This window comes from Oncorhynchus clarkii, chromosome 4 (assembly GCF_045791955.1).
Source record: "Oncorhynchus clarkii lewisi isolate Uvic-CL-2024 chromosome 4, UVic_Ocla_1.0, whole genome shotgun sequence".
Classification (NCBI taxonomy): Eukaryota; Metazoa; Chordata; class Actinopteri; order Salmoniformes; family Salmonidae; genus Oncorhynchus; species Oncorhynchus clarkii.
Window position 1 is genome coordinate 58,265,663 of NC_092150.1, and position 18,151 is coordinate 58,283,813.

Consider the following 18,151-nt stretch of genomic DNA (forward strand, 5'->3'; position numbering starts at 1 on the left):
TTGATGTGATATTGATAGGCTACAGGTCAGGCCCAATTGGTCACGTGCATGCAATGTTTATGTTTCACATAAAGAGAGCAGAGGTTGAGGGAATATGGAATGATTTTCGTTTTTAAAAAATCTGATTTTCAGTCAGAAAGAAGTAAGAAACTAAATGGCTGGAATTATGTGGCAGCTTCAACACAGACAGGGCAATAAACACTTGCTGGGCTGTTGTGCCTTTTCGCTGCAGTGGGGAGCGAGACAACGTCCAGCAGTCACACAGACACTCGCTGTCATATTTTTCTATGGCATTGTGACCATCAGGCTCTTTCTTAAATAATTTGTGTGTCTTAATTATTTAATAAAACCGTGTACTTAAAGCATCATACAAGCTCAGTGCATACAGTGCCTTGCATAAGTATTCATCCGCCTTGACGTTTTTACCATTTTGTTGCATTACAACCTGTAATTTAAATAGATTTTTTATTTGGATTTCAAAAAAATTCTAAAAATAAAAAACGAAAAAAGTGGTGCGTGCATATGTGTTCACCTCCTTTGCTATGAAGCCCCTAAATAAGATCTGGTGTAACCAATTACCTTCAGAAGTCACATAATTAGTTAAATAAAGTCCACCTGTGTGCAATTTAAGTGTCACATGATCTGTCACATGATCTCAGTATACCTGTTCTGAAAGGCCCCAGAGTCTGCAACACCACTAAGTAAGGGGCACCACCAAGCAAGGGGCACCACCAAGCAAGTGGCACCAAACAGGTCAGGGAGAATTACAGATCAGGGTTGGGTTATAAAAAATATACGAATCTTTGAACATCCCACGGAGCACCATTAAATCCATTATTCAAAAATTGAAAAAATATATAACAAACCTTTAATTAATTAATCAGAGAAGCAACAAAGAGACCAAAGATAACCCTGAAGGAGCTGCAAAGCGCCACAGCGGAGATTGGAGTATCTGTCCATGGGACCACTTTAAGCCGCACACTCCACAGAGCTGGGCTTTACGGAATAGTAGCCAGAAAAAAAGCCATTGATTAAAGAAACAAATAAGTAAAAACGTTTGGTGTTCACCAAAAAGCATGTGGGAGACTCCCCAAACATATGGAGGAAGGTACTCTGGTCAGATGAGGCAAAAATGTAGCATTTTGGCCATCAAGGAAAACGCTATGGCTGGCACAAAACCAACACCTCTCATCACCCCGAGAATACCATCGCCACAGTGAAGCATGGTGGTGGCAGCATCATGCTGTGGGGATGTTCTTCATCAGCAGGGACTGGGACACTGGTCAGAATTGAAGGAATGATGGATGGCACTAAATGCAGGGAAATTCTTGAGGGAAACCTGTTTCAGTCTTCCAGAGATTTGAGACTGGGACAGAGGTTCACCTTACAGCAGGACAATGACCATAAGCATACTGCTAAAGCAACACTCGAGTGGTTTAAGGGGAAACATTTAAATGTCTTGCAATGGCCTAGTCAAGGTCCAGACCTCAATCCAATTGAGAATCTGTGGTATGACTTAAAGATTGCTGTAGACCAGCAGAACCCATCCAACTTGAAGGAGCTGGAGCAGTTTTGCCTTGAATAATGGCAAACATCCCAGTGGCTAGATGTGCAAGCTTTTAGAGACCTACCCCAAGAGACTTGCAGTTGTAATTGCTGCAAAAGGTGTCTCTACAAAGTACTGACTTTGGGGGGGGTGAATAGTTATGCCCGCTCAAGTTTTGTTTTTTTGTCTTATTTCTTCTTTGTTTCACAATTTTTTTTATTTTGCATCTTGAAAGTGGTAGGCATGTTGTGCAAATGAAATGATACAACCCCCCCAAAAATCTATTTCATTTCCAGGTTGTAAAGCAACAAAATAGGAAAAATGCCAAGGGGGGTGAATACTTTCGCAAGCCACTGTATGGAGTTAGTTTTATTCAAACACACTAAGTTGTGTCTGTCTATACATGGAAAATACATTTCAACATTTTGACCAATCAATTGGTCGAAAGTACAGAACGACTCTTGGTAGGTTAATATTTTTTCTAGTCGGGGACAGCCCTAGCAGTTGAATGAGCTCATCTACCTAATTAATGTGTTTCTATATTATAGTTCAATAGGCCATTATAGTACTGTACCACCTGTTCTCCACAGTTCCTAAATGCGGTTTTCCCACAAAGCATTTCCTTTGTTTCTACAGCCTCTCTAAGGTTTCTGAGCTTCATATCAGAGCATGCGTCCCAAATGGCACCCTGTATTCCCTATATAGTGCACTACATTTAACCAGAGCCCTATGGGCCCTGATCAAAAGTAGTGCACTACATGGGGAATATGGTGCTATTTGGACACACACAGAGTGGCTGCCTGTCGCTATATCGTTAGTACTATGGTTGAGCAGGCAGGCGTGGGCTTGGCTGGCACGTTGCCATGTCTGTTACTGTCTAAACAGTCGGGCTGGGCTCAGGGCAGCATGACCACACTTCTCTAATCTCAAGGAAATTCAACCATATAGTGACTAAGGGCTGGGCTATTAATTGTGTGTGTGTGTGTGTGTGTGTGTGTGTGTGTGTGTGTGTGTGTGTGTGTGTGTGTGTGTGTGTGTGTGTGTGTGTGTGTGTGTGTGTGTGTGTGTGTGTGTGTGTGTGTGTGTGTGTGTGTGTGTGTGGGCTGGGAGAGATAAGAGAGGGATACTGTATAGAGGGAAATAGAGTAGTGACAGTATCTCTTTCTCTATACCTGCCTTACTGATCTTCCCCTTTGTGCTCTCTCCCCTAGGCTCTAGACGTAGACCGAGGAGTACTTTCCAAGATCAAGAAGTCTGTCAAGGCCATAAACACCTCTGGCCTGGGTGAGTACAGCACAGCGCAGCACAGCATAGTACAGTACAGCACTGTGCTTTACAGTATAGTAGGCCAGGCCTATAGTATTATACATTACAGTACAGTGAGTTAGTCCCGGTATCCATTTTCCATATACTGTATACTGTTATAGCATCTATATCACTACACCCACTCAAGTTTCACACTTTTTTGTTTACGTGCTAACCTCAGAACGTTTTAGTTGTGCAGCATGTTGGTATATCTCAAGAGATTGCACAGTAATCTCTTGTACCATTCAGTGTTTGGTGCAGCACCCTCTTGTTTTCATTGACCTCTCAATGCTTCTTAAACTACAATAGACTTTACTGTATTGACACTGACACAGATTGGAGCGATTGCAGTGTTTCACCATTGCACATTTTGATCTCAGAGGATCTGGATCTTGATTTGGGGGCCTATACACGCCACCTGGAAATTGAAGGTGAAGTGTGACCTTGAAGGGTGAAGTGTATGAAGAAGGCGAAGTGTAACCTTGAAAAAGCGATTGAGGCAGAGAATTAGAGGGATATCACCTCTCCACATTCCTCCCATTCCACACACCTGTCCCAGCAGGCCAAAAGAACAGAGGTGTTGCTCTTGTAACTCCAGTCCTTCCTATAATACGGTATATTAAGCGTCCCTAGGCCCAGGCCTTTTCTCTCCATGACTGACCCTCTCCACCCTTCACCCAGTCCACAGACCTTCCAGTGTAGTCCCAGGCCTGAGTCATAATCCTGGGGTGTTTTTGAAACCGATCAGGAGTTGGTAATCATGGCTCTAATCGAGTGTGATCTGCACATGCTGGAAATACCTTAGCGCTTGCTTTGGTTTGGAGCTGCTGTGTAAACTAAGCTCTTAGTTTGTTACACACACTTCGCACGCCCTTACATGCTGTTCATTGTTAAGAAGAGGCCGTGTGAGAATGGCTTCATTAGCCTGGTCCCGGATCTGTTTGTGCCGTCTTGACAACTCCTATGGTCAACTACCTTCCTCAAGCTTATTGGTGATTAGTCATAGGCAAAGCGTTTCCATTTTATAGGTCAGGTCAACTTAGAAAAATGGACAGTCGCCTGGATTGCATAGCATAGAAGATAATATGAATATGGGAGTCTGTGTAGAGCCACTTGTATTGTTTTTTTTTGATGACGTAAAGTGTGTTGTGATGATCCATTACTTAAACTCTGGTTCGACTTGACCGCAAGTGACCGCCATGTGTGTTTCCCAGCCCACTTTGACAATGAGGAGCAGTACATCCAGTCTATGGAGAAGTTTGGGGACAACTGTGTCTGTAGAGAGGACCCTGTGGTGGGCTCAGCCTTCCTCAAGTTTGCCGTCTTTACCAAAGAGCTCACAGCCCTCTTCAAGAACCTGGTGAGACCCCACCACACACACACACACACACACACACACACACAGAGCTATACACTGTCACATACGGTGTCTCTATCTCCTTTCTCTCTCCACCTCTCAAATACCTCCATTATGGCCCTTGTTTTCCTCTTATTCATTGTTTTTATCTGCCCTTTCATTTCACCTGTTGCAACCATGCGTGTGGAGTGTACACTTTTGAAGATATCTAGACCTATTTAAGACTATGTAACAGGCAGAACTTGCCTTTTAAGACATTGTGCAAGATGGGGTTGAGTGCTCAGTTGCTATTTTCATAGTGTGAATTGTTAGCGTTTCCTTCACACCTTGTGATGGGTGACTTGTGAAGAGTTTAGGCTTTCTTGAACAGAGTAGCCTCTGTCAATTCAATGCAATTTAAGGGGCTTTATTGGCATGGGAAACATATGTTAACATTGCCAAAGCAAGTGAAATAGATAATAAACAAAAGTGAAAAAAACGGTTAAAATTGAACAGTAAACATTACACTTACAAAAGTTCCAAAACAATAAAGACATTTCAAATATCAAATTATGTCTATATAAAGTGTTGTAATGATGTGCCAATTGCTAAAGTACAAAAGGGAAAATAAACAGAAATATACAGTTCCTCGCAAAAGTATTCATCCCCCTTGGCGTTTTTCCTATTTTGTTGCATTACAACCTGTAATTTAAATGGATGTTTATTTGGATTTCATGTAATGGATATACACAAAGGTGAAATGAAAAAAATAACTTGTTTCAAAAAATCCCCCCCCCAAAATAATTGAAAAGTGGTGCGTGCATATGTATGTGTGCGTTTGGATTATCTGTCCATAGGACCACTTTAAGCCGTACACTCCACAGAGTTGGGCTTTACAGAAGAGTGGCCAGAAAAAAGCCATTGATTAAATATAAAAATAAGTAAAAACGTTTGGTGTTCACCAAAAGGCATGTGAGAGACTCCCCAAACATATGGAGGAAGGTACTCTGGTCAGATGAGGCAAAAATGTAACATTTTGGCCATCAAGGAAAATGCTATGTCTGGCGCAAACCCAACAACCCCGAGAATACCATCCCCACAGTGAAGCATTGTGGTGGCAGCATCATGCTGTGGGGATGTTTTTCATCAGCAGGGAATGGGAAACTGAAGAATTGAAGAAATGATGGATGGTGCTAAATGCAGGGAAATTCTTGAGGGAAACCTGTTTCAGTCTTCCAGAGATTTTAGACTGGGACAGAGGTTCACCTTACAGCAGGACAATGACCATAAGCATACTGCTAAAGCAACACTTGAGTGGTTTAAGGGGAAACATTTAAATGTCTTGGAATGGCCTAGTCAAAGCCCAAACCTCAATCCAATTGAGAATCTGTTTTTTTGTTTCACAGTAAAAAATATTTTTTGCATGTTGTGCAAATCAAATGATACAACCCCCCCCCCCCCCCAAGGGACGTGAATACTTTCTCAAGCCACTGTAGGTTGCATTTACAGTGGTGTTTGTTCTTCACTGGTTGTCCACATTTCACTCTAACACTGTCTGTCCACCTGTTTGTGTTTGCAGTTGCAGAACATGAACAACATCATCACCTTCCCCATAGACAGTCTACTGAAAGGAGACCTGAAAGGGGTCAAAGGGGTAGGCATACTATATGTGTTATTAAACATTATCAATCAGTGTTGTACCATAACCAATCAGAACATGTGTTTTACAATACCAGTCAGAGCAAGAGGTAGGGAGAAGGCCTGTCCCATGCTAGTCATTTTGAACACACACAGCCACAGGATAGTCCTCCTAATTCCTATCCCTATAGCCATTTAAGGATTGCCTTGTAAATGACTTAATGAGCAAAGTCCATGTGACGGACCTTTTAGTCTGTAATATAAATCACAGTTCATGGTCAGTTTAATATTCACGACTTCAACTAATATCTTGTGTCTCTCCCTTGTAATAATACTGTTATGTTCCTTTTCAACAGGATCTGAAAAAGCCTTTTGATAAAGCCTGGAAAGATTACGAAACGAAACTGTGAGTTAGAGTCACTTTACTTTCGCAAGTCACAACTCCCTACGTTTTACCACCGCCACCACTGCAGCAGTTTGAGTTTCAAACAAAAGCACCATCACTTGCTATGTGTGAGTTGAGCCTAAATGAATGATTATAGCTTACGAGCACAAGGAAAAGAGGGGGGGGGTGGGGGCCATAAGCTGCCACCACCATGAAGTTGCATGTGGGTTCAGTTTAACAACAAATATGAAGGGAAAACAATGGAAGCTAGTAAAAGGTCAACTGCTGCTATTCCTAAAACAGCTGACAGACAACACTCTTAGGAGAGAGAATGAGCCTAGGCCTACAATAGCCGCACTTGCTTCCTGTTTGTATGTGAATACTCTGTCCGTCTGAGGTTATTTTAGTGTCAAATGAACTATGGTATGGACAGACTCGGGGTTTACTTTACTGCAGTTATACGGCACGTGTCCATAGTCCCTACATCATCTTTTCATTTTCAAAATGACAGGCATGAAAGACGTGTTTTGAAAGATTATTATAAGTTACTTAACAAAGGTAGAGATCAATCTAGTTCACTGTATGAGGTCTTGGCAGGTCATTTAAGAGTTAATCGTTTACTAAAGAGTAATGCCTTGTGCAAACAAACTCCTGTGGCATAGTCATAGAGCCTTTTGGGTTGATGTGAGTGACCATGTTGGTTCGAATTGATGAATGAGAACGGTGTAATAACGCTTGACGTAAACTGACGCGACTAAATGCTGATACCACGCGCAGCTGCTTGCTATGAGTTAATTAGTGAATGATTTTCCTTCTTCGTCCATTCGTGCGGTGCTTCACCAGCCTCATCGTCGCTGTGACCTCTTGTGTTCCCTGCAGCACTAAGATAGAGAAGGAGAAGAAGGAGCATGCCAAGCAGCATGGGATGATACGGACAGAGTTCAGTGGCGGAGAGATCGCTGAGGAGATGGAGAAGGAGAGACGCCTTTTCCAGTTCCAGATGTGCGAGGTGAGAGGGTGTGTACCACTGGCCAGGTCCCAGTTCTGTTTCGCTGGCATCACAATTATTATTATTTTTTAATTTTTTATTTGATTTCACCTTGATTTAACCAGGTAGGCCCAGTTGAGAACAGGTTCTCATTTACAACTGCGACCTGGCCAAGATAAAGCAAAGCAGTGTGACACAAACAACAACACAGAGTTGCACATGGAATAAACAAGCGTACAGTCAATAACACAATAGAACTTCTTCTAAGTCACTGTGGACTTCTTCTAAGTCACTGTGGACTTCTTCTAAGTCTAAATACGGTGTGTACAAATGGCGTGAGGAGGTAAGGCAATAAATAGGCCATAGTAGCAAAGTAAATCAAATTTAGCAAATTAACACTGGAGTTATAGATGTGCAGATGATAATGTGCAAGTAGAAATACTGGTGTGCAAAAGAGCAGAAAAGTACATTTAAAAAAAAAAGAAGCAATATGGGGATGAGGTAGGTAGATTGGATGGGCTATTATGATCATGGGTATTGGCTATAATGTGATGGACTGTGCTTGCTTAATAGCAGAGCTTCCTTCAGTGTCCCTGTCTCCTTACTGGGCTCGACAAGTGATCCTCTATTTACATGAACGTTTTCCAGTCATTTAGCAGGTGCTCCTATCCAGAGCAGCTTACAGTTAGTGCATGCATCTTAAGATAGCTAGGTGGGACAACCACAACGTCTTAGCCAGTTGTGCCAGTGAAAAGTGACCAATTCAGTAGCGCAAGTGGAGACATTTCAACACCTGGGGAGTGAGGTTACTGTACAATCTAACTCAGTTACATATAGAGCACAAACCGATCTGGGATCAGGCCAGTGCACCGCCTCATCCTACCTCTCTGTGGCCATTACTAGCTGTGTGTTATTCTGTCTCCAGTATCTTCTAAAAGTGAATGAAATCGATACGAAAAAGAGGGTCGACTTCCTCCAAAACCTCATCAAATATTTCCACGCCCAGTGCAAGTATGTCATTTTCATTTATTTGGGGATTTCACATGATCAATGTTTAATTGTTGGCTTTTGTCTTTTGTAGGAGGGCAAATGCTTGACCCATCTTGACTCTGAAAATTCCTGTTCTGTGTTTGTTTCCTCTCTCCTCGCAGCTTCTTCCAGGATGGGCTAATCGCAGTGAATAGCCTCAAACCTTCCATAGAGAAACTGGCGACAGACTTGATTACAGTGAGCCACTCTGTCGACCTCTATCTCTATCCTTTCCTGGTTTCATGTGTACACCGCATTTCTCACCAAATGCTTGATAAGCATTTTCCAAACAATGCTTGTTCAAAGTTTATATAGTGTCAGTTTGAGTCTCCACAGGCCAGGAGGCAGTTCCAACACTGCTTTATAAAAAAGAAATGGGAATGTTTTATCTTCATTTCCTTGAACTGAGTGTTTGGGTTGATTGTGCTGAAGTGGGTCTGAGTTGGTCTGAGAGGGTTTTTTTCTCTCTATCGCTGAGGCTGCTTCACAAATGGCACACTATTCCCTATTTAGTGCACTTATTTTGACCAAGGCCCATAGAGCTTCTGTCAAAAGTAGTAAACTATATAGAGAAGAGGGTGTCATTTGAGACTCATCCACATTTTATAATATTCTCTTTGGTAGTTGCCCTGGTTTCACTGCATGTCTGTCAATAATGTCTCTTGACTCTCCCACGTCCTGTTTCTCAGATCAAACAGACCCAAGATGGAGAGAGGAAACAGCTGAGTCAGCTCAGAGATGTTCTCAAGTCCTCCCTACTGTCTGAACAGAAAGAGGTGAGCTCTCAATCACTGGAGTAAGAAGTGGCGGTGATTTAGAATCACACTCTCGTGATGAGGTAGCCCTGCCCGCGACTTAAAACCAGTGTCACCTTTGGTCCAAGAGGGAATTTCCTCTTGGTATTAGTAGGAGACCAGTGTTTTTAAAAACAAATGATTTAACCTTTTTTTAACTAGGCAAGTTAGTTAAGAACAAATTCTTATTTACAATGACGGCCTTCACCGGCCAAACCTTAAACTGGGCAACATTGGGCCAATTGTCCGCCGCCCTATGGGACTCCCAATTACGTCCGGTTATGATACAGCCTGGAATCGAACCAGGGTCTGTAGTGACGCCTCTGGCACTGACATGCAGTGCCTTAGACCGCAGCGCCATTCGGGAGCCCACCAGTTACATAACCTTGGTAGCAGAGAGGAAGGGACCTAATCCAATTACTTATATCAATCATTTCTCCAGACCAGTTCTAGTGCGTATACTGTAATGCATTTTGTCTTACCTGTCTTGTCATAGCAAAATAGGAAAAGACACTAGTTCTACCTTAACAAACCTGTAGTCTACTACAGGTTTACAGATGACTGGTCTTATGTGTCGTGTCACTTGGCTCGTGACTTACAGTTACAATGCAATAGACAGATGACGGTTACCACCAGTGGCTAGGAGAGGGAATGTGTGCTTTCTTGATTGGACTTTTGCTCTTTCCCCAATCAAGCCTTTTTTTTCCCTCTCCTTGAACCTCGATTTTGCTGAAGGTATTGTCTGAGTTACAAATTGCACCCTTTTACCTATATTGTGCACTACTGTATGGAGTATGGTGACATAGTGTAGTGGAGGCCTTCAGAAGAGGAGGCTGAAGAAACATGATTTGGATGAATGTCTGAGCATTGAGAGAGATGAGACTTATATATTTGTTCTGTACATGTGTGTGTGTGTGTGTGTGCGTGTGTGTGTGTGTGTGTGTGTGTGTGTGTGTGTGTGTGTGTGTGTGTGTGTGTGTGTGTGTGTGTGCGTGCGTGCGTGCACGTGTGTTTGTTCCTGCGTATTAGGACTCCCAGGCCAAACAGACTGGATACAGCCTTCATCAGCTCCAGGGGAATAAGGCCTACGGTACGGAATGCTGTGGAATTCTCCATAAGAGGAGCGAGGGGTGAGTGGATGACCAATATGGCCTATGGTCAGACGCAAGAACAGCTGTATATTTCCCCGGCAAAGGCAGGGAAATGTAGTTTGACTCGCAGTGGTGGGGAACCCACTGTGGACACCTTGCACTTGCGTTTTACTCGCAGCGATAGGGTGATATTATGTCCTCTAGGCATACAGTACATGATTCCATTTGCTGCTCGGGGAAATGGTGTGGTTGAAGATGTGGATTGGTCATCCAGGTTATTTGAATCAGCTGTGAAGTGCCAGGGCAAAAACCAAAACGTGCACCCAGGGAGGCCCCGGGACCAAGTTTGGGGAAACCCTGCTCTAGGTGAACATGTATAGAGAAGTGTTGTAGTGTCATAATGAATATTATCTCTCCCTTCTCTTCTTCAGCCTGAGGAAAGTGTGGCAGAAGAGGAAGTGTTCTGTGAAGAACGGGTTCCTGACCATCTCCCATGGAACAGTAAGAGGCTTCCTTTCTTGTTCCTGTCTTCTCCTATTGGTCACTCACTTTCCTTCATACCATGCCGTTATGCATGCTGCTTGTACATACTGCACGTCAGCCGGTGTAATTCAATAAGGTCTGTGGACGACAACGAAGCACAATTACATTTTTGTTGTTGTTGATGAAGAGCCAGACAACATGTTAAGACAGAGCAAGAAGAAGATGAAAAGAAGGCCACTGCGCCACTCTTAGAATTTCAATCTTTGATTGATTTTTTTTGGTCGGCAGGCTGATTTCTGTATTAACGCTTGACTGAATTCCTGCTGTGCATAGGGTTTTCTCTTTATTTTTTGACTGGATTCCTGTTGACCTCTTCTAGGAATCCAATCACAAATGGCTACAAGTTATTTCGTGCATGACATTCCTCTGGACAACATTACCCTAATGTCAAAACGTCATTAATCCTAATGGCATAGCATTGTCTCAGTTGTGATTAGGGCTGTAACGGTGACCGTATTACCGCCACACTGGCGGTCATGAGTCATGATGGCAGTCAAATTCCACTAGATCGTTTAGTCATGGTAATTAAGCTTCTCCAAGCTCTGATGCTGCTGATGGTCATTAGTAGCTTACCAAACTTCCTAACTGCCTAACTGGTACTCAGCACCCTATCAATGCAAATGTAATCAAACACTTCATGAGAGCCCATGAGCTCATGTTGTGCAACATTTCTATAGGCTAATTGCTTGAGGGGCATGGCCTCTAATAAAAAGAAGAGGTTCCCATCAGCTTTCTATGGACTAGGCCTACCATATATATTTCTCAACTTCCCTAATGCACATTGCTTCTCTTTACAGCCTACCTGGCTGGAATGAAAATGAACCACGAGAAAAGCGTCCTCTATTTGCTATTTTAAGTGCATAGATTTATTTTATATTTTATTTAACCTTTATTTAACTAGGTAAGTCAGTTAAGCACAAATTGTTATTTACAATGATGGCCTACCAAAAGGCAAAAGGCCTCCTGCGGGGACGGGGGCTGGGATTAAAAAATAAATACAATATAAATATAGGACAAACACACATCACAACAAGAGAGACAACACAACACTACATAAAGACAGACCTAAGACAACAACATAGCAAGGCAGCAACACATGACAGCACAGCATGGTAGCAACACAACATAACAACATGGTGGCAAAACAACAAGGTAGCAGCACAAAACATGGTGCAAACATTATTGGGCACAGACAACAGCACAAAGGGCAAGAAGGTAGAGACAACAATACATCGCACAAAGCAGCCACAACTTTCAGTAAGAGTGTCCATGATTGAGTCTTTGAATGAAGAGATTGAGATAAAACTGTCCAGTTTGAGTGTTTGTTGCAGCTCGCTCCAGTCGCTAGCTGCAGCGAACTGAAAAGAGGATCAACCCAGGGATGTGTGTTCTCTGGGGACCTTGAACAGAATGTGACTGGTAGAATGGGTGTTGTATGTGAAGGATGAAGGCTGCAGTAGATATCTCAGATAGGGAGGAGTGAAGCCAAAAGAGGGTTTTATAAATAAGCATCAACCAGTGGGTCTTGCGACGGGTATACAGAGGAGTATAGAGTGCAGTGATGTGTCCTATAAGGAGCATTGGTGGCAAATCTGATGGTCCGATTGGTAAAGAACATCTACCCGCTCGGGTGCACCCTTACCTGCCAATCTATAAATTATGTCTCTGTAATCTAGCATGGGTAGGATGGTCATCTGAATCAGGGTTAGTTTGGCAGCTGGGGTGACATGCCTTTTTTTGCTACTTTTTCAAATCATAGTCACATGTAGCCTGGCCCATAGGCCTATATGTTTTGATAAGGTTTCTATCACAACTAAAGTAGCCAAATAACTTCAATCCGCTTTACAACCGGTGTAGACCCTAACTGGGATACAAATGAGACTCATGGGTCTCCCGGTCGCGGCCGGATGCGACAGAGCCTGGGTGTGAACCTAGAGTCTCGTGGGGCACAGCTAGCGCTGCCCTAGACCACTGCGCCACCCGGGAGGCCACCATTTAAACTATGGTTAACTGTAAGTACTACAGTATACTACAGTAAATACTACAGTAAAGTCTGCAAAAACACTACCGTAAATGCTATAGTAATTTATACAATAATATACTATAGAATTTTTTTCATTTGGGAAGAGTCACATTTGTTCATTAAAGAACTGGACAATCTAAAAACAATGCTGTTCATTGGGCCTTTTATAGGGATGTGGCTGTAAGCAGCATACCATTTAATTCAACAATGATACATTTATGGGTTACTGCTGCATTTGATAATGTTCTTTTTTCTGAAGTCATTTGAGTGTTTGACATCACACAACTGACTTAGTTTATGGGAAAGTTCCATGCATGCTGTGTGATACACTTTAGCATTCAAACGTTTTATCTTATTTTTCTGGTCCACTCTCTTCTCTCATCTGTCTCTGCTCCTCTTTCATAGGCGAACAGACCACCAGCTAAACTCAACCTGCTAACCTGTCAAGTGAAGCTCAACCCAGATGAGAAGAAAAGCTTTGATCTCTTCTCCCGTAAGTTACGCAGCAGTTTGAGGCTCATCTCCATCTCAAACCTCTGCAACCCTGGACTAGTTTTTCAACGACAGCCATTTCATCTTCCATCTAGTACTATAGATGCCTTCCGGTGGCCTAGCGTCTCTTACTGCAACTACCTCTTACTCAATCTGATCTCATTCTTTTGTTTACCCAAACAGATGACAGAACCTATCACTTTCAAGCTGAGGAAGAGACTGAGTGTCAGATGTAAGTACCATAGGGGTTCACTGAACCAATGTGAACTGTCTGTGCCTTTTGCACGGTGCAAGTTTGTGTGCGAACATTGTGTATACATCATTATGCAGGGTGTCCATCCACTCTGCCCAGAGTGGATGAAAACACACTTTGATGATGAAATGTCACTTCCTTATTTTATAAAATACATTTTACCAAGACAAATATGATTCTTCATGTCTGAATCGTTCAGTGGGGTCTTTCTCTAACAAATCATTAGCATTATATCCCAAATTCAGGGTTTTGTGCCTAATACATCCGGTAATAAGCTCGGAGCTCTGTTGATAGAGCGGTGGCACTTTTGCACTGCAACTTTTGAGGATTTTACGCGTTGTGGTGGTAGTCTGCAAAGTTGTTTCCGTGTGTCGCAAAAAGCAAAATTAGAATGACATGAGTTGAATTAAATGTAAAAGGCTTTGAAAATGTAAAAAAAACGTGCGTTATTCTCAGTGCTCTGTTGACATTTCACAGAGATATGCATGTTTCTGTGAGAAATCTTCAAATGAAGAATAGCATTCATTTGAAAAGTGTATACTGAAATATGAAAATACAACATGTCATGTCTCGAACTCGATTTCTATCTTACCTCTATTGTTTTATGTCTTTCGGATTTAAGAAGAAAGATGAGTTCAACAGTGAGCCTGTCAGAGAGACAGTTAATTCTCAAACAGCATACAGCCTAGCTGACGCAATGCTATTTTCTTCTCTGGCCTCTGGCCTCCATAGTCACCCTAATTCTGGCCTTCCTACAAAGAAAAACCCAACTTTTGAACCGATTATGATAGAGATGTGAAGTTTTGACCATTGGTTTTCTCAGAGGAGTATCTACACAATTAACATTGTTTTAAAATGTGTTTTTGATTGATCACCCTATATCAGGGATCATCAACTAGATTCAGCCGCGGGCCGATTTCTTTTTTGAGTGGATGGAGGCCGGAACATAATTACAAATGATTTGTAGACTACACATTTACCGCGGGAAGCTAAAACAGATATAATTTTTGACTAAATAATCATCACTTAAAATGTGTATATGATCACATATACACTACATGACCAAAAGTATGTGGACATGTGCTCGTTGAACATCTCATTCCAAAATCATGGGCATTAATATGGAGTTAGTCCACTCTTTGCTGCTATAATAGCCTCCACTCTTCTGGGAAGGCTTTCCGCTAGATGTTGGAACAATGCATGGCTTTGTGCTCGATTTTATACACCTGTCAGCTGAAATAGCCGAATCCACTCATTTGAAGGGGTGTCCACATACTTTTGTGTATTTAGTGTATCTCTCTAGAATTTCCTAAATTTAAAATAACTTGGAGCTGATTTGCTGGTGATTTTACAGTATTTTATGTTCAGCAATAAAAAATAAATACATTTGTTTCTTTGTATTTATTTTTTGCTCAGAAAACAGTTGGGGAACCCTGCTCTTCATTATGTGTATACATGGTACATGTAATTGGTCACTTCTCAGACCCTCTTTGACGTTGTAGGCATTCCAAATGGTACCCTATTCCCTATAACGTGTACTCGGCTCTGGTCAAAAGTAGTGCACTACATAAGGAATAGGGTGCCATTTGGGACGTACACGTTGCCTCCAAGCTTACGTTTTGTCTCGGTTGGACCTGCCTGTGTTTTCAGATGGATCTCAGTCCTGCAGAACAGTAAGGAGGAGGCGCTGAACAATGCCTTCAAAGGAGACCAGGACGAGGGAGGGGAGAACAACATAGTGCAGGAGCTGACCAAGGCCATCGTCAGTGAGGTCAAGAGGATGAGCGGCAACGACGTCTGCTGCGACTGTGGAGCGCCTAGTGAGTGACACACAGAGAGCATTCTGGGAAAAGGCAGCAAGAAAATATTATTCTTCCTCCCAGTGGGGTATTATATGAAAATGAACACAGTGTTGTACATACAGTATGTGAATGTGTGAGGGGCTGACATGGTTTTCGTAATTTACCATGCTGAACGCACAACCTTGCTTTGTTTGACGATTGACGAGTTCTTTTGTCTATGTGCATGCGCTCACACACATTCTTAGGAGTCTTTGTTAGGCCAGTCAGACTAGTTCCTCAAATATAGAAGAAAGAGGGTTGGCTGTTTCGGTTAGATGTTATTGAAATCCTACCTTGCCTCTATATCCCATGTGCTGAATTTACACTGATAGGACAATGAAAACAGTGCATCAATATACCACATCTCACTCTTAGGAGTGGAACTTTATTTAACTGTACAACAAGCTAGTGGAAGCACACTAGTCTTTTTTTATATCATTTTTTAAAGATTTTCAACTAAAAAAAATTCAGAGACAGGAAAGTAAAGAGGAGAAATGGTGTGCCAGAAGGTCAAGGGCTAAGACCCGAAGGCAGTGGCAGCAACCCACCAGATCACCCCAGGCCATAGCACACTAGTCTTACACTGAAAATATATATCTCTGTCTTCAGAGCCCACCTGGCTCTCCACTAACCTGGGAGTGCTCATCTGCATCGAGTGTTCTGGAATCCACAGGGAGATGGGCGTCCACTATTCTAGAATACAGTCTCTCACACTGGACGTCCTGGGAACCGCAGAGCTCCTGGTAAATATCACAGGCATTAATGGTTGCATTGTATACAAACAGGTTCAAAACTATTTTTTTTAAATCAATATTTTATTGCGTTTCCTTTAGCCTGCGAGATGCCATGGAAGCTCAGCCAAGCAGTTTTGATTATTTGAACCCAGCTCTGATTGTATAAGCTGTTGTACTATTTTAGTAGTAGCCTGGTCCCAGATCTGTTTATGTTGTCTTGCCAACTCCTATGGCAATTGGCTATACAACACAAACAGATCTGGAACCAGGCTAGATTTATAGGGTCTGAATAGATATCACATTGACGTGTGCTCTACCTGGTCTTTCCCAGCTGGCAAAAAATGTGGGCAATGCGGGTTTCAATGAGATCATGGAAGCGGACCTGTCTGCACGGGGCGTGACTAAACCCAACCCCTCCAGTGACATGTGAGTGACAGACAGTCGGGCAAACCACACCCACTCCTCTCCCTCCTTCAACACCATAACAGGAACAACACTGACTGAATACATTCATTATTTATTTCATATTAAGTTCAATACATTTAACTTCTTGTTATACTATGTATAGTCCTGAATGTCTTAGGGTACATCCCAAAATGGCAACTTATTCCCTATATAGTCCACTACTTTTGACAGGGGCCCTGGTCAAAATCCATGTACTAGGGGATAGGGTTCCATTTGGAACTTGGCCTTAAACTCAGATTTCCTGTCTCTTGGTAGTTGCCCATCTGTCTGTCTGCGCTCTTGTCTCCCTCAGGCAGACGCGGAAGGACTACATCACAGCCAAGTACACAGAGAAGAAGTTTGTTCAGAGGAAGTGTGCGGACGAGGAGTCCAGGCTCCACGTCCTGTGTGAGGCAGTGAAGACCCGAAACATCCTCTCCCTCATCCAGGTTTACGCTGAAGGAGTGGACCTGATGGAGACCATACCACTGGCCAATGAGCATGTAAGATTAATTACGTTATCATCTTTTTTTATTTAGACAGCCAGAAGGTATGCAGGTGACAGATTTGACATTTTATTAATCCAGAGCAATTTCCCCAAGCATATAGGGTGAAGTGCCTTGCTCAAGGGCACATTGGCAGATTCGAACCAGCGACCTTTCAGTTACTGGCCCAACAGTCTAACCACTGGGCTAGAGCAGTGGTTCCTAAACCTTTTACAGTCCCGTACCCCTTCAAACATTCAACCTCCAGCTGCGTATGTAACGGATGTGAAACGGCTAGCTTAGTTAGCGGTGGTGCGCGCTAAATAGCGTTTCAATCGGTGACGTCACTTGCTCTGAGACCTTGAAGTAGTAGTTCCCCTTGCTCTGCAAGGGCCGCGGCTTTTGTGGAGCGATGGGTAACGATGCTTCGTGGGTGACTGTTGTTGATGTGTGCAGAGGGTCCCTGGTTCGCGCCCGGGTATGGGCGAGGGGACGGTCTAAAGTTATACTGTTACACGTATCCCCTCTAGCACCAGTGTCAGCGCCACGTAAGCCTGCCACACACACACACACACACACACACTATACGATACATTTATTAAACATAAGAATGAGTGTGAGTTTTTGTCACAACCCGGCGTGTGGGAAGTGACAAAGAGCTCTTATAGGACCATGGCACAAATAATAATATAATAATAATCAATAATTTTGCTCTTTATTAAACCATCTTGCATATAAAACCTTATTTGTTCATAGAACATCGTGAATAACTCACCACAGGTTAATGAGAAGGGTGTGCTTGAAAGGATGCATATATCTCTGCAATGTTGTATTGGAGAGAGTCCCAGTCTTAAATCATTTTCCACACAGTCTGTGCCTGTATTTAGTTGTCATGCTATTGAGGGCACTCTCTCATAGGTACGTGGTTGCAAAGGGCATCAGTGTCTTAACAGCGCGATTTGCTAAGGCAAGAAACTCTGAGCGCAGCCGTATCAAGAAATCTGGCAGTGGCTTCTGTTTAAATTCAATTTACACAGAACCGCTTGTTGCAATTTTGATGAGGTTCAGATATCGGTAAGTGGACTGGAGGCAGGGCATGAAAGGGATAACGAATCCAGTTGTTTGTGTCATCCGTTTCGGGAAAGTATCTGCGTAATTGTGCACCCAGCTCACTCAGGTGCTTTTCTATATCACATTTGACATTGTCTGTTAGCTTGAGTTAAT

General features: G+C 42.7%; 1 protein-coding gene across 4 annotated transcripts in view; it reads left to right on the forward strand.

The window, feature by feature from the left end:
- The window catches only part of LOC139406989 (arf-GAP with SH3 domain, ANK repeat and PH domain-containing protein 2-like), a 48,980-nt gene that overhangs the window by 19,406 nt on the left and 11,423 nt on the right, over positions 1–18,151 (forward strand). For 3 of the 4 annotated variants that reach the window (XR_011634048.1, XM_071150214.1, XM_071150215.1), the window contains exons 2-17: positions 2,758–2,830; positions 4,066–4,211; positions 5,767–5,841; positions 6,182–6,231; positions 7,090–7,219; positions 8,124–8,209; positions 8,350–8,425; positions 8,917–9,003; positions 10,051–10,151; positions 10,544–10,613; positions 13,084–13,171; positions 13,354–13,402; positions 15,074–15,243; positions 15,874–16,007; positions 16,330–16,424; positions 16,756–16,945. Coding sequence is in view for 3 of the 4 variants with exons in the window: in XM_071150214.1 (XP_071006315.1) it covers positions 2,758–2,830; positions 4,066–4,211; positions 5,767–5,841; positions 6,182–6,231; positions 7,090–7,219; positions 8,124–8,209; positions 8,350–8,425; positions 8,917–9,003; positions 10,051–10,151; positions 10,544–10,613; positions 13,084–13,171; positions 13,354–13,402; positions 15,074–15,243; positions 15,874–16,007; positions 16,330–16,424; positions 16,756–16,945 (1,620 nt within the window). In the remaining variant the exon portion in view is untranslated. Of the gene's footprint in view, positions 1–2,757; positions 2,831–3,791; positions 3,844–4,065; positions 4,212–5,766; positions 5,842–6,181; positions 6,232–7,089; positions 7,220–8,123; positions 8,210–8,349; positions 8,426–8,916; positions 9,004–10,050; positions 10,152–10,543; positions 10,614–13,083; positions 13,172–13,353; positions 13,403–15,073; positions 15,244–15,873; positions 16,008–16,329; positions 16,425–16,755; positions 16,946–18,151 lie in introns of those variants that run through there. The other variant, XM_071150216.1, reaches the window with a different exon arrangement.